This window comes from Leptinotarsa decemlineata, unplaced genomic scaffold (genome assembly GCF_025532065.1).
Source record: "Leptinotarsa decemlineata unplaced genomic scaffold, Ldec_3_MD MMD2_tig00026336_RagTag_RagTag, whole genome shotgun sequence".
NCBI classification, from domain to species: Eukaryota; Metazoa; Arthropoda; class Insecta; order Coleoptera; family Chrysomelidae; genus Leptinotarsa; species Leptinotarsa decemlineata.
The window spans coordinates 3,394,345-3,409,269 of record NW_027412692.1 but is presented as its reverse complement, the minus strand read 5'-3'; the positions used below and the strand labels follow the sequence as shown (position 1 = coordinate 3,409,269).

Below are 14,925 nucleotides of genomic sequence, written 5' to 3'. Positions count from 1 at the left end.
CAATATATTTAAACCCTTTTTCTTAATTACCTGGGTTTAATAGGTATTGCATGATTGGTGGGCAGGGTCAAAAAGGGATTATTATAATGACATGGCACCTCGGAACTAAGTGTTAACCCTTTTTTGAGAAATCATGCTCAAGTATATGAACCTAAATTGCATATTAAATAAGTTTACAAGAACCACTAAAATTTATCTTAATCTTTTTTTAAGAAATTTTACTTACCTAAATACATGTAGGTACTTAGTTTTAGACCAAATTACTTCCCAAAAATGGCCTTTTATTATTATCTATGTCTGTAATTTTTAATTTACTTTAATTATTAAGTTTAATAATCCTAAGATTTGCCTACGCCCATGGACGACAACGAAATTCAGGCAAATTTTATGACACTTCATGATTTATTACTCTACACTCTTTTGAAATAGACTATAAAAACTTTCCTTATTCATTGTTCATAAGATATCCGGGAAGGTTGAATTTTCCACCAACATGTGAGAAAGATACCCAATAATGAATAAAATAAGTGACGCCACTGTAACTCATGTAAAAAATCTAGCATTTACCTCCACCAGTGTTAATAGAGTGCGTGAAAGCCATAACTTGAGGGGTACGAAAAAGGTAAATGGTTTGTGCTACCACCTATATCACAGATAAAGTGTTCGTTTCTACAGAAGGTGTAGTACTACTAGTAGGTATAGCTTGTGGAGAAAGGGGATACACTGACCACAAATCCGTAGTGTTTGAGTATGTCCATCTTGCACATCGGACATGTTCGATGTTCAAGCAACCAGGGATCTATACAGTTTTTGTGGAACTCGTGCCTGAAAAAAAACAGAAATTATTATTTCATACAGAAGTAATTTGAATATAATATCACAAAATATTGATGGACTCATGAAATTATTTTATGTATGGTGAGAACTTAGGAAACAGAGATGTATAGGTATAATACATGATAATAATAATAACTCCGCAGGAGTTTGCATCCCAAATCATCCGTTCCACGGTTGTACTTCTCCCGACTTTTGAGTTTGGAGAATGTTACTGGATGGATCCTGTGAAGTCGTTAGGGATTCAGATCCTCTTCTCTGCATGGTCAGCGACTACGAGAGAGCAGGAATTGGAGCATTTCTTTTCAGAGCATTGAACGAGGTAATCACAACTCTGCCACCGAGTTGTAATCCGTCCAGCAAAAGGCCCATATATAAGTCGCAGAGATCACTTCGCCCCTTCGGCAACACAAGGATAAGCCAATGCATGGGGTCTTCTTCAACAACATTGAAGACCTTGGTTTATCGAAGCGCCTGAGAGATAAGAATGTCCAGAATATGCGGTCTTAGCCAATATCCATCGACATAACGCGGCCCTAGGAGTGCTTCAATACCATCTACGGTAATTTCGCGGTATAGACGAAACACTGGTGGTTCCGTATGCCCAGGAGGATATTGAATCCCTTGTGGGAAATGATGAGTGCCGAATTCATTGGAACTATTCGTTCCCCACCCTCAGGCTCATACAAGCTAATACGCCTGCCTGATGTAGTTCTTCTCGACTATCAGAGCAATACGGCATTTGCCTTGGTGTTTTCAGATTCTGGCGAGTCGAAAAGAGGAAGAAAAACGGATAAAGTCGAAAATTTCTCTTTTCGATCTCCAGACCGCTCTGTCAAGATGGTTATTCTGATTATTGGAGTCCTTGATGGAATGTGCCCTTTCTACTCACGAATCTTATAATCATACCGGCTTGCCGCACTAAGGCAGAAATCTTAGCTGGATAAATGCAAAAGGCTATCATTCTTGGCTCTCTGCGCTTGCTTAGGGCACATGATTCTCTAACCCAATGACCACTTACCCCACGGTGTGGGCAGTGGTCATTGGTTGATAATGCTGGCTCGCCATCCTGAATGTATCGGGGCTTTCGGGGGATAGGGTCAGACCAGCGCAACCCTAGGTAAATGAATAATAATGTTTATTCATACTTCAAATACAAATACACCAAGTTACGTTGACATAAATGTTATTTCAATAGTTATAAACAATTCAAAGTTATGGAGTAAAATTATTTGTTGTGAATTAACAAATTGAAATGGTGAATAATCTTCATCAAGATATCGTCAAAATCAAGATATGTGCGATTTTATCATGGAAGAGACACTTTTTGATTTTTTTTGTATGTAAAGTCTATAGTGAACCGAAAAAAGTAGAGAAATGAATATTGTTAATTTTTTTGAAATCTTGATTTGTTCACTGTGTCTTTCAGTGATATATCTATTTCTACTGGCATATATCTGTCTACCATATTTAATACTTTCTCTATCATTAAATATATAAATACAATTTGACAATAAATAATAGTCTCATAGTGAGTTTTCTACTCTTTTAAAATATTTTTTCATTGAGATATAGAAAGGGTTAAACTTCGAGATATTAAAAACTTGAAAAGTAAAGAAAAATTAACTCTTGTTGTTATAACTATTTCAGGAACGTATTTTTGTCTGATTTTTCAATTCTTGGTGATTCCGTTCTTCTTGTCTTCTCCTTTCTTGTTCCCTCTTTTCCCATTTTATGTCAACTTTTATTATTCTTCTTCTGTTTTTCGTTTCCTTTCTTGTTTCTTTATTCTCCTTTGCTCTTTTTCTTTCCTCCTTAATTTTGTTACTCGCTTCCTGCGATAATTGATACATGATCTGAAGTTTGTCGATCCATCATATCTTATAGAAGTTTTGACAACGTGGGCAATATGCTAACCGATAAAAAAACTGATAATTCTGAAATATTACTCATTTTGCGCGAAGGAAAAACCTTTGTGGATTGGGAAAAATACGAAGAACGGCCGCAGGATTTGTAATAAAAACAATGTGTTCAGTAATTACCTAACCTCTATTCACCATACTACTAAATAATATGAATGCTTTTATTATATCCTTTCTCAATTTCTTCTAGCCATTGAAAGCTTTCCTCTCTTCTATGTCGTACTTTGACATTCTTTTGTTCCTTGACTCAAAACTACGAACATAATTGTTTGCTGAACTCGTAGGCTGCTTGTTACAAACTTCGTAATGAATTGTCGGATACAAAGCAACTACGAATGCCAAAACAATCCCCAATGTTTGACTATTATTCGTTTATTGTTCGACGTTAGAAGTATTCTGGAATGATTTCTCAATTTATTACATTCTTCAGGAAACAATGCAATAATTTTTTTTAACCAGAACAGGGCGGAGCAATAACCAATATTCATGTAAGTCGTCGATGTTTTTATTTGGCCATTATTATAGTTTTGTTGCATTTTGTAATATATTGATATTGAAATTATCTAAAAGACTCTTGTGTCGCTCATAAGACCTTGGACTTTACCTATTTATTTATTCACATAACTAAATAATCAGTATATATCAGTTGTAGCGTCGGTAAAATAAAAACATTCAATTTGCTCAGAGTAAAAAAAAACAAAAACAATAAAGATAACTATGAACCATTGGCTCCAAAAATTAATATCTATAAAATGAAAAGCTTTAAAAAAATATGCTGATACTACCGAGTTAGGAATCACACGTTAAAAGGTAAGACTTCGTTAATCCTTAGTTCGCATAAGTTTCGACTTATGAGAGTTTTCATTCGTAGGGGGCGACAGCTCGTTAACGGAAAAACATATTTTAGGCATATGTTCAATCCCACACCAAAATATTATATAACCTTAAAAGTTTTGAGATTTGAATTATAGCGATTCTCAATATATTAACGATGATTGCAGAGACTATCAAATCGTTGAAGTAACTCAGCGGGATCGGAAATCATTTTGAGAATATAAATTACTGTATTTGAATTTTTTTGGTGAAAAATATTGACGGTGATAATATAACCAAGAGTGTGATTTATGTAGATTTAAACATTATTGGTAAATACATTTTCATAGATTTTAATAAGTACGTAGACGAATTTGATCATATTATGTACCGAATGAACCAATAAAAACGCACTGCAAAGAAAAACTGTAAATTATAAACTGGAAATTCAACGTGTCATGTATTTATCCCAAAATGCAATTTAGCTAATATCAAAGAGAATAATTTCGCATATATTGAAGAAGACATTATATTTTAAGATGATGTTTTGTACGCGTTGTTTCCAAAATGTATGTTATACGACGAAAAAATACAACTGAGTGGCCTGCTCAGTCACCCGACTTGCATCCTTTAGATTTGTTATGACACATTAAAAACGAAGTGTATTGCACTTCACCTGACTACTTGGAAGAACGGCAAGTACGTATCAATAATGTAAATTTACTTCACAAGTGCTCTGAAATGTTCAAAAACGGTTTTTGGGAAAAGTTCTTCTCCTACTTACCGACAAGGTAATATCCTAAGTGTTTCTGATAATTTATAAGGCTCAATGCAAATCGCACAGCATTCACAGTCACCTTGGATTTCCTAAAAAAAATAAATCAATTTTCAGCTCCATTACCGTTTTTTGAATAATATTTTCAATAATCATGAGCCCAACTAATGGGCTCATTACGATTCTACCAATCCGTACCAACACAACAGTAAATTGGCTTCATTTTTGAATAAACAAGATATCAAAATTGCATACAGAACAAGTAATACGTTGGGAAAGTTAGTGAAAAATTATAAAGACAAAACACCCAAATTCGAGAAATCAGGAGTTGTGGAACTTGTCCTAAGCTATATATTGGTCAAACTGGCAGAGCATTTAGGAATCGCATTCAGGAACATCAAACGAGCTTTGTAATCATATGAGCTTTGTAAAGTTCAACATATTCAAATCATCTTTTAGAAAAAAATCATATTTTTAACGGAGGTTTCGAAATTTTACACGTAGAAAATAAAGGTTTGAAGCTAAATTATTTGGAAGCAATGAAAATTAATAGACTTGAAAACTCAAATATTTTACTGACTGATCAATTGGATTTAAATAGATCACCATTAATGAATTTGATTTCTTGGAAACCGATGTATCTTAGTCTTCCTAGATATTGTATTATTGATGTTGAATTGATATGATATGCTATAGGTAATCATAATTTTAAGATATACCTTAGGTATATAAAAGTTCAGTAGGTAATTATAATCGAAGAAGTACCTGGGTAGGTATCTCTCACTTATGATTACGTGGGGTATATAAAAATTAGAGTAAAAGAATTAACTGTCAGTATGCCAACGATGATTTTCGTGGTGCCAAGTACGAATAATGTTCATCAAGCCAAGCCTTGGCTACATCAGTATTTTTTTTTCACGAAAAAGCCATGCTTTATTGAACACGAAATTCTTTTTTATCCATCTTCTTCAAACTAACAGAAATTGCTTCACTCAAATAATTCTATCCCACAAACTAACAGTCCGACAGCTGTGAAATTTGAACACGTGTCCTTTGAAGGTTAGGGTTAACTAAAAATCATATATATTTGATACTAGTAGGGTCATATGTGTGTTAGCCTACGAACTTTTGAGTCCACCTCATATTAGAATAATCCGGTAATGAATATTTTTGTTGAGGTTCTATCAAAAGTAAAAGCTGAAAATTGGGAAAATACCTTTGGTATATTCGGAATGAAAATTGGTATGCTTACCACTTGGTATGGTTTCTATATATGTTCAATGATTTTGAAAATATCAGTGTTAATTATTTTCTAAGATGTGGGATAAACGTGAAAATTAAAATATGTAGTAAGAAATTTTCGCGAGGAAGGAATCTAAGAAAAGTCAAATTAATTTTGAAAACAATATAGTGTGAAGGAAGTTGAGAAAACCTTCACAAACTATCATAATCTGTAATTTACTTTGTGAAATATTAAATGCATTCAATCAACTATGAACCGTATTTCATTAAACATTAAAAAATTCAGTTCATAAAATATGGCGAAGGACCTGGTTCTAAATATTGTTAAAAGAATATATATATATATATATATATATATATATATATATATATATATATATATATATATATATATATATATATATATATATATATATATATATATATATATATATATATATATATATATATATATATATATGACTAACAGCGAGTACAGGGACATTTTGTACATTTGGAAAAATATTTATACCAAAGTGTATATAGGTTATTTTTGTGATATATGAGTTCACTTAACAGATGCTATTCACAAAATGGATATACTCATGTCCGTCTTTTTTATATATCAATTTTTGTATAAACCGTATAATACCAGGACTTCCTTTCAAATTGTCTATGAAAAATAGATTACGATATGAGATGCAGATGGACTGTTGTACTGTTGGGAATGACTGATACTTTCTAAAATGAAAAATAACATCAATGATGCAATATTTTTACTTATTTACTTCTTTTGATGTGTTTTGACGTTTGTCAAATGGACTTGGGAAAAAATTAATAGTTTTTAATATTTCCTTGAATTCATATTTGTGATCAATTTCTTCGATTCACTATTAGAAATATCAAGAAAATTGAAAAATCTTCCTTTGGTTAATCAATAACAGATGTCAAGTTCGAGGAACGAACACTAGACAATTCGTACCACCTACTTCAACTAATATTCCGTGTTTCTCTTCGTTGTTTTCGGTTTTACTCTAATTACGTCTTGAGTTCTACATCCGATCAAATTTCATTTCATACACGACTAGAGACATGTTTTCCCTACTAGACAAAATGGATAAGACTTTCGCGGCCGAGGTTTTCAGTATCACTACTTCTATTCGGGTTTGAAGGCCTACGTTTTTTGAAGATTCTTCCTGACGTTCCGCTGGCGCAAATGGATAGCTTCTTCAGAGACTCATACATCTTGATTTTGACTCCGATGACTAGGTATCTCGACAGCGTAGAGCATATTCATATGGGTTCAAGTAGTTTGAATTGCTATTTACTATACCTGGATTCAGTAAATTTTCATTAACATTCGTTCTACCTGGCGTCACGATGTTTGCTATTCTTGAACTTCTTAGAATGGGATTCCACATTCGGTTGAGGATCACATCTTCCTCTTTTCTGTTGAAATTATCCGTGTGTTAGTGGGATCTCTATTGCCTCCCGTACCAGCCGGCTTTGGTATTCCTGGTTGGGGGCAATAAGTTTCGAGTTTTCAAATAGAATCCTGTGGTTTTCCTCACTGAGTGCGTGTTTCGCCACAGCCAACTTGCCCGTTTGGCATAGTCTACAGTTTCTTCCATGTTCGTTCAGCCTTGTACGCAATATTTTGGTGGTACCGCTATATACCTTCCCACAAGTGCACGGTATGGGATATACTCCTGCTGCTGATAGTGGGTCTCTTTTGTCTTTAGCCGACTTGGGGTTCAGTTGTATCTTCTTGTTGAGTTTGAAAACCGTTTTGTTGTTGTATTTCCCCAAGAGTTTTACAATTCTGTCTGTGAATCTAGGGATATATGGTAGATATGAAAGATATTTGAAAATGCCATTTAAAAAATCTTCGAAGAGACATTGTTCAAGATCTTTTTTATAAATATATCTGTTTCCACCTTCTACTGGTACAGAATCGCAGTAGGTAAAGATATTGCAAAACTGATCCTTATTCATTGGAATCATCGATTTGAATTCTCCATCTGTAAAACTCTCCTGATCAGGATCAAGAACATTCCTAAGTTCTTACATTTTTTTCATTCTACATGATCAAAAATTAAACTGCATCCCAGGAAGAATTAGTCTCAGGAAAAAACCGTTCTCATCCTCCAAGTGATGTATGCAAGACCTAGGCATTACCTCTGATATAAATATTTTTCAAAACACAAACATTGATTGGGCAGTTCAAAGTTAACCGATTCAGATTGAGTTTTGCATTACATACTACGCACGATTCTCTCGGAGTTTGTTTCAAAATATTCAGCTTGAGAAACATCCAGTCGTCTTCCAAAGCAAAGTCTCTTTCATTACGGCTATTACAATTCAGGTACAGTCTTGTGAAGTTGTCAATGAGAATATCTGGTAGTTCTGATTCTTCCTTTTGTTCAATAGCAATCTCCTGTTTTTCTTCATTATCAACCCTATCTAATTTTGTCATTCGTTCTATATGGAAAATATTTTTGCATATGAAACAATGTCTTTGATTTTGAATAAAAGCCATCAAAGACGCATGAAAAATCAAATAAACAGGCAAAAGAACCAAACTTTAGAAAAATATGTACTCATGTAGTACAGACAATTACTAATGATATGTCATCATGACAATATGAGGTGTCATCTGACTGTTACTCTTGCAAACAGCCGATTCACGAGAAAGGCTGCTCGCGGCTCACATCCAGTGAGATCAAATGTCTGCAACTCAAATCAGGCAGGGCGTTTCACAAAAGGGTCTCGGAGACCCAGACCGATAAATATAATATTCAATACACAGGAAGAAGCCAACCAAATTATCCGAAACACGAAAATATTTAAGCAACAGGCCAGTTTCAATGACATTGTTGTGACAACTGATAAAACGTCCTTTCAAATGAAGTAGTATAAAGATCTTTTTCAAGCTGATAATTTTCTGCAGGCTCACCTGATACTTACTGATACTCTATTCCAATTGAATTGTAATTTGTTTTGAAAGTTTCATTTAATTTTTTGCAAGATTTTTTAATAAAAGTTTGGAGAAAAAATACTATTTTAAATATTTGGAATGTGCCCTCCAGAGTTCCGGGATATGCAACAACAATTGATTGCAACAATAAAACAAATAATTATAAAATGAATGAAATGAAATCGACCTTCAAGTTTTTGTGAGATTTCTTTCTTTTCAGTCTAACAATTGAATATATAAAGGAGGAGTCTTTATTTTATTTATTTATTCGATTCCAACTAGACAACCACATATGGACACATACTATTTTCAAATTATAATAAAAAATTGTGGAAAATATGTTCATTTTCACCATCTACACCATTCAATGTATAATTGGAACCTCCTTGGAACTTTGAAAATTATTAATTTATTTAGTTTATTGCAATTCAGATACAACCAGACAAAGAGTCCACTAAAGTATCCACCAAAATATTTCAATGATTATGTAACATATAATGGTGACATTTTCATTGTGATGAAATAAGTTTGTTTTGATGTTAATAATATCACAATTGCGAGAAGACTGCTCTATTTTCGATTTCATAGAATACATAAAAAACCTAGACACACAGCTGTGTTGTGGAAGCGGTGGTGCTGAATGTTTACATTTATACAGTATACGTGACATTGTTAATAAGAAAAATATACGTATAAGCAGATGAGATACCAAAATTAGAATATTATGAAAATCATTTGAAATAATGATTTGAAACACACTTCGTAAAAAAAACGTTGTGTTCACTGTAGGAAAAAATATTTTAGAGTATGTGTAATTTTTTATTAAGATGAACGAAAGATATCGATTGGATAATTGAAAATTTTCTGAACAATTCTACATAAAAGAGATTTCTGCGACGAATTTGTTTGCTTGAAGAGTATGTGAAATACATTGTTTTTCTTGAATGCCGATCAGGAACATTAATTTTAATTTAATTTAAAAGGGTTAGAGTTGTCTATGGTGTTGTTCGTGATTTTATGTAATAACAATATATCCAAAACCTCTCTTCTATTTGATAGGGATATCAGTCTGAAAGATATTGTGACATTATCGATTTCACCATTGTAGTGATTACTGAAAAGTAATAATTATAATAATCCGATAATTCAAATTATATATTATTATGAATATATCAACCTTTTTCAATTTCCTGTCGTCTATAAGCAAAAAACTATGACATGGTATTTGTCTTGTCAAAACAATATTGACTCTTTTTCGTAAGGTGGTGCATTAATTATTCTTTAATCTCAGAATCCCAACATTACCCAATCATACCTAGAATTATTATATTATATCCATCATGGGGAATCTAATGAAAACATCAGCAAAAAAAACAGGTGATCGAATTTTCGAAAATTCATTTCATTCATAGTCCATGGAAATTTTCTACAATTTCCACTTTTTCGCCACTCTAGACGTCTTGGCATCATCGTTTTTAGATCTGATTTGTCAAAACATTCCTAAATATTACTGGTTTTTTTTCCAACACCAAATCGTTATTTTTAACTCCTTTTAAGATAGATTAGAGTTTATCTTCCTCTTTGAAGATGATCACTTGGTGATCAAAACACGTGTCGAGGTGTTAAAAATAATGATTCGGTGTTGGGAAAAAACTCCAGTAATATTCATTACTGCACCAAAGGTTCCAAACAGTGCATCATGAAAAACATTCATACACAGGGTATTTAGTGAATAAGTGAAATAAACTCCTGAGTGTGATTCTGTATGAAAAAATAATGACATTTTACTGTATAACTTTTATCCGCAAATACTTAGTTTTCCGATATACAGGTTGTTAAAGTTTTACTTAAAAACTGACTATTTATTTATTGTTCTGGAACGGGTCAAGCTATGCAAATTGAATTTGGAGAGGTAGTTAGTTATTGCGCATTTTCTGACATGCAAATAAAAATTTTATGTTCATCATTGGCGCGCATACAGGTAATGAGCTCAAACTAAGAATCATTTCTGAATTACTCGTTCAATTTGTGACAAAAATTTCCCCCTTGACTTTTTTTTGTATGGGCGCCGTTTTTATATAAATAAATAAAACATTTTCACGCGTATTCGTCATTGTTATTCTAAAACTGTTCTGAAATTGTTCTGAAATTGTTTTTTCTCTGTCAACCGCCTGCTCCCTTACGGCAACCCTCAGAAGTCTTCGAGAGACTTGTGCGAAGCTAGTAGGCTACTGTCAACATTCTCAAAAACGAATAATTCATCGAAATATCAAATTAACGTTTCATCATAATTAAGCTTCCAGTTTGGTATATAATATAAATATCAATAAGTAATTAATTTTTTCTTTTATCGGAAAGACTAAAAAATTATACAAATGTGGAATTGTCAGAGATGCATTTTGTCCATAGAGTAACCTGTAACACATAATCGAAAAATTGCCAACATATTGAATGTAAGCAACTTCACTATATTCAAAATTCTTACAGAACAGAAATTGTATCCGTTTCATATTTAACGTGTGCAAGCTCCACTACCTAGAGACTTTTTTCCTCACGTAGTTTTTGCCATTGGATTCTTCATCAAATTGCTCACATTCATAATTTTTCAAATGGCGTTTTGTTTACTTACGAAGCTAATTCTGGACGATAATGTATATGAAATTTCCATATCACTTCTGGACTGAGAAAAATCCACGTGGAATATTTGAAGCTCATTTTCATCATCAATTTTCAGTAAATGTATGGCTTGGGGTAATTGATGATTATATTTAGCGACTTTTACTTTCATTTTCTACATGAAGAGTTAACTGTTCTTTTTGAAGAAATCTCTCTACAGCTGAGACAGCACTTATGGTTGATTCATGATGGTGCACCAGCCCATTTTAGCAATAATGTACGTATTCACTTAGATACATAATATCCAAATCGTTGGATAGGTAGGGAAGGTACGGAACATCGGCCTGCTCGATCGTCGGATTTAAATCTTCTACATATTTGCATTCGGATTTTCTCAAGTCATTGGTTTATTCATCTCTCATCGAAAATGTAGAAGACCTGAGGAAACGAATTATAGCCGGCCGTGAGGCAATGAGAAATACATCAGGAATATTTACGCGAATACGACAATCAATGAAGGAAGAGTTGAATCTTGTATAACGTCTGAGAGAGGTCATTTTGAACATTTGTTATAGCTATGCGCCTATTTATTTATGAGTGTTATTTTCTGTTGTTATTCTGGTTTGATGTAATTGAATTAGAAAGTTCCTAATAGTGTATTGAAGAAATGAAAAGTATGCGTTAAGATATTTTTTTTGCATAAAAACGGCCCTCCATATGAAAAAAAGGTAAGAGAGATTTTCTGTCACAAATTGAAGGAAGAATTCAAAAATTATTGTTAGTTTCAAATATCTCACATTCGTATCTGACATACCAGTTTTTCTTAAAAAAAAAAAATGAGATCATTACCCGTACGCCCGCCACTGATGAACAAAATTCTCAATTGCATGTAAGAAAATGTGCAATAACTACCCCTTGAAGCCCAGCAAATTTCATTTGCATACCTCGACTGGTTTCAGAGCAATAAATGAATAGTCAGTTTTTAAGAAAACCTTAACATCTGGTATCCACAAATACGAAGAATTCGCGGACAAAAGCTAGAGAGCAAACTGTCATAATTTTTTTATACAGAATCATCTCCGGAAGTTTGTCGCACTTATTCACTAACACCCTGTATAAGTGAGTACATCTAATTTTGGCCCAAATTCATTTCAATCATATGAAATGAGGGAAATTTTAAAACAAAATCCTATGGCAAAAATGAGCTAACGCTTGATAGTGGATTCGAAGATATCATTTATTCATCAATTATTTGGGTAACATTGAATTTCTCTATAATAAGTCTAAGCAAAAAACTAATAGAACTATATATTTTCTCGTGTCGTGATACAGAATATTAAAAAAAAAACATTTTATTTCTCTATAATAAGTCTAAGCAAAAAACTAATAGAACTATATATTTTCTCGTGTCGTGATACAGAATATTGAAAAAAAAAACATTTTTAGAAAATGTTCAACACCTTGTACCTCAAAAACTATACAGTCCCATGTTCATGTGCACTATTTTATTTTGGTGATGAGTAACATCGACCATTGAACAATACTTTTTCGAAAAACCTTTTCTCGAAATATACACGAATTCAATTCAATGCTCGAGATGAAATTGAATATACAAAACATAACATTCAGGTAAATGTAAAAATGTTTTCTTCGTTGCAGTAGATTTATTCGTCGAAACAGGATGGATTTGGACATTGATAAAGTTATATCTCAGATATAAATCTGTATTATCAGTATTCATGTTCTCTCCACCATATACTATTGATTACAGTTTTCGTGTAACAACCTCTGAAAAACCAACCACTTTGAAATATTCAATGGCACCATTCCACTTCGGATACAGCAAATATACAAGGTACACATTGAATACGTTGAATAAATCACACCACGATATCTCACTTGGTTCACGATTAGGTCTCTTAACTTTTTAAATTCAGCGTTTATGTGAAGAGTTTCCAATAATTTTTATCAAATAACAATTTTACTGCGATTTCCAAAAAGATCATAGGTAATTTACACGCTAGATAAATTGCCAATAATCTCTATTGAAATATTTCAGGACTATCGAATCAATCCATACAACTGAAATATAAAGAAATATTGTCAAAGGCTCTTGACAATGTCTGCAGGAGAGCAAAAAATCAATAGGCACGGTACTACTGAATATCATTTGAATATTTTCCATCAATTGTGTCATTTTCAATATAAAAGCACCTTTTTTCACAGTAAATAGAATTTTCTCGCCTTTTCATAATCGTCAGCTGCATTTACATGAGATCACTAAAAAAAAGTAGCCTGAATTGTAGATAATATCGAAATTAATATGAATATCACAACTTGAATTCATAATCAGAATGCAAATTCAAAATTCCCGTAAGTTAAAATGAAGAGTGATTTTCAAATCACAGGATATTGGATTCTACCACAGTTCTTGTGATGTCAAAGTAAATTGATTGCGATTTCAATATGTGATTTCACATAGTGGCTCGGTGAAAACACAAAAAGTGTGTACTTACAATGCCATCCACAACATGACCGATTGACTGTGATTTTTCATTGTAATATTGCTTCTTAAATAGAATCTCACAAAACATATTTGTTCTTTTACCTTCATATATTGAGAATTCTCCGGGGTAACATGGAATTTTACAAAATTGATATCAACGTGCTTGTAAAAATATTAACATTATATACACCATCTGAAGCTGCGGCCGACTTTTTGCAAAAACACATTTTTCCCTAAAACTCGATCAACATATTTTGTCGATCTCGCCGAATGCTACTCAAAACTCCCATCAGAACTGCTCTGAGATTCCTTTCTGTCATTCGAAATTTTGGTTTTTCGAGTTTCGCATAAATAAATTGAAAAGTTTCGATTTTTCGATAAAAGTCTAATGACATATTCTGTATAACTCGCCGAGTGCTATTCAGAACTTCCATCAGAACTGTTCTGAGATTCATTTCTGTCATTATTCAAAATGTTGGTTTTTAGAATTGCTCACCTTATGATGGCCAATAAATTGAAGTTTCGATTTTTTTATAAAATTCGATTGACATATTTTATAGAACTTGCCTCTCACCAGAACTAAAATATCTCTTGATTTTATTTCCAAAATGATAATTTTCATAAGTCAAAAATAGATTTTCTTCTTCAATAACTTTTTTATTTCGGCTGAGCTATATTCCAGAATGGTCAAGAACTCCAGAACTATCCTTCTTCATCTTCATCGAAAAATACCACCAGAACTAAGTTTTTCGAAAAAGTTGGCACCGTGTGAAGTAAGCGCTACTACTTTCTCTTATTGAAATACACAATTTGCTGAAACTATTCAATATTTATATCAGGAACTCCAGAACTCTATCAAATCGACCCAGAACTCCAAAAAATGTGTTTTTGCACTCATGTGAAGCTGGCGCACAAAGTCGGCGCCAGCTTCACATGATTTATTTATATTGTTAACATGGGTTCCAAGAATATTATTTTTCCAAGACCGTCCTGGAACTATACATTGAGGTACCGGTAGTCTACATTAAACATAAAACTCTTCCAAGACCGTCCTGGAACTATACAAAAGTCTTGGAACTAGCCATTAGTTAACAGGAAAAGTCTTGGAAATGAACTTTAGTCATATATATATATATATATATATATATATATATATATATATATATATATATATATATATATATACAGGGTGTTTCAGAATTCGCATCATTTGCAAAATGATGAAAAATGAGGTAGGACATGTGTGTCCGGAAATGAGCCG

General features: G+C 32.8%; 1 protein-coding gene across 1 annotated transcript in view; it reads right to left on the bottom strand.

The window, feature by feature from the left end:
• LOC111503910 (ring finger protein goliath) overlaps positions 1-14,925 on the bottom strand; it is a 180,392-nt gene that overhangs the window by 14,180 nt on the left and 151,287 nt on the right. The window contains 2 exon segments of the mRNA XM_023158345.2: positions 729-825; positions 4,354-4,436. Of these exon segments, the coding sequence (XP_023014113.2) occupies positions 729-825; positions 4,354-4,436 (180 nt within the window).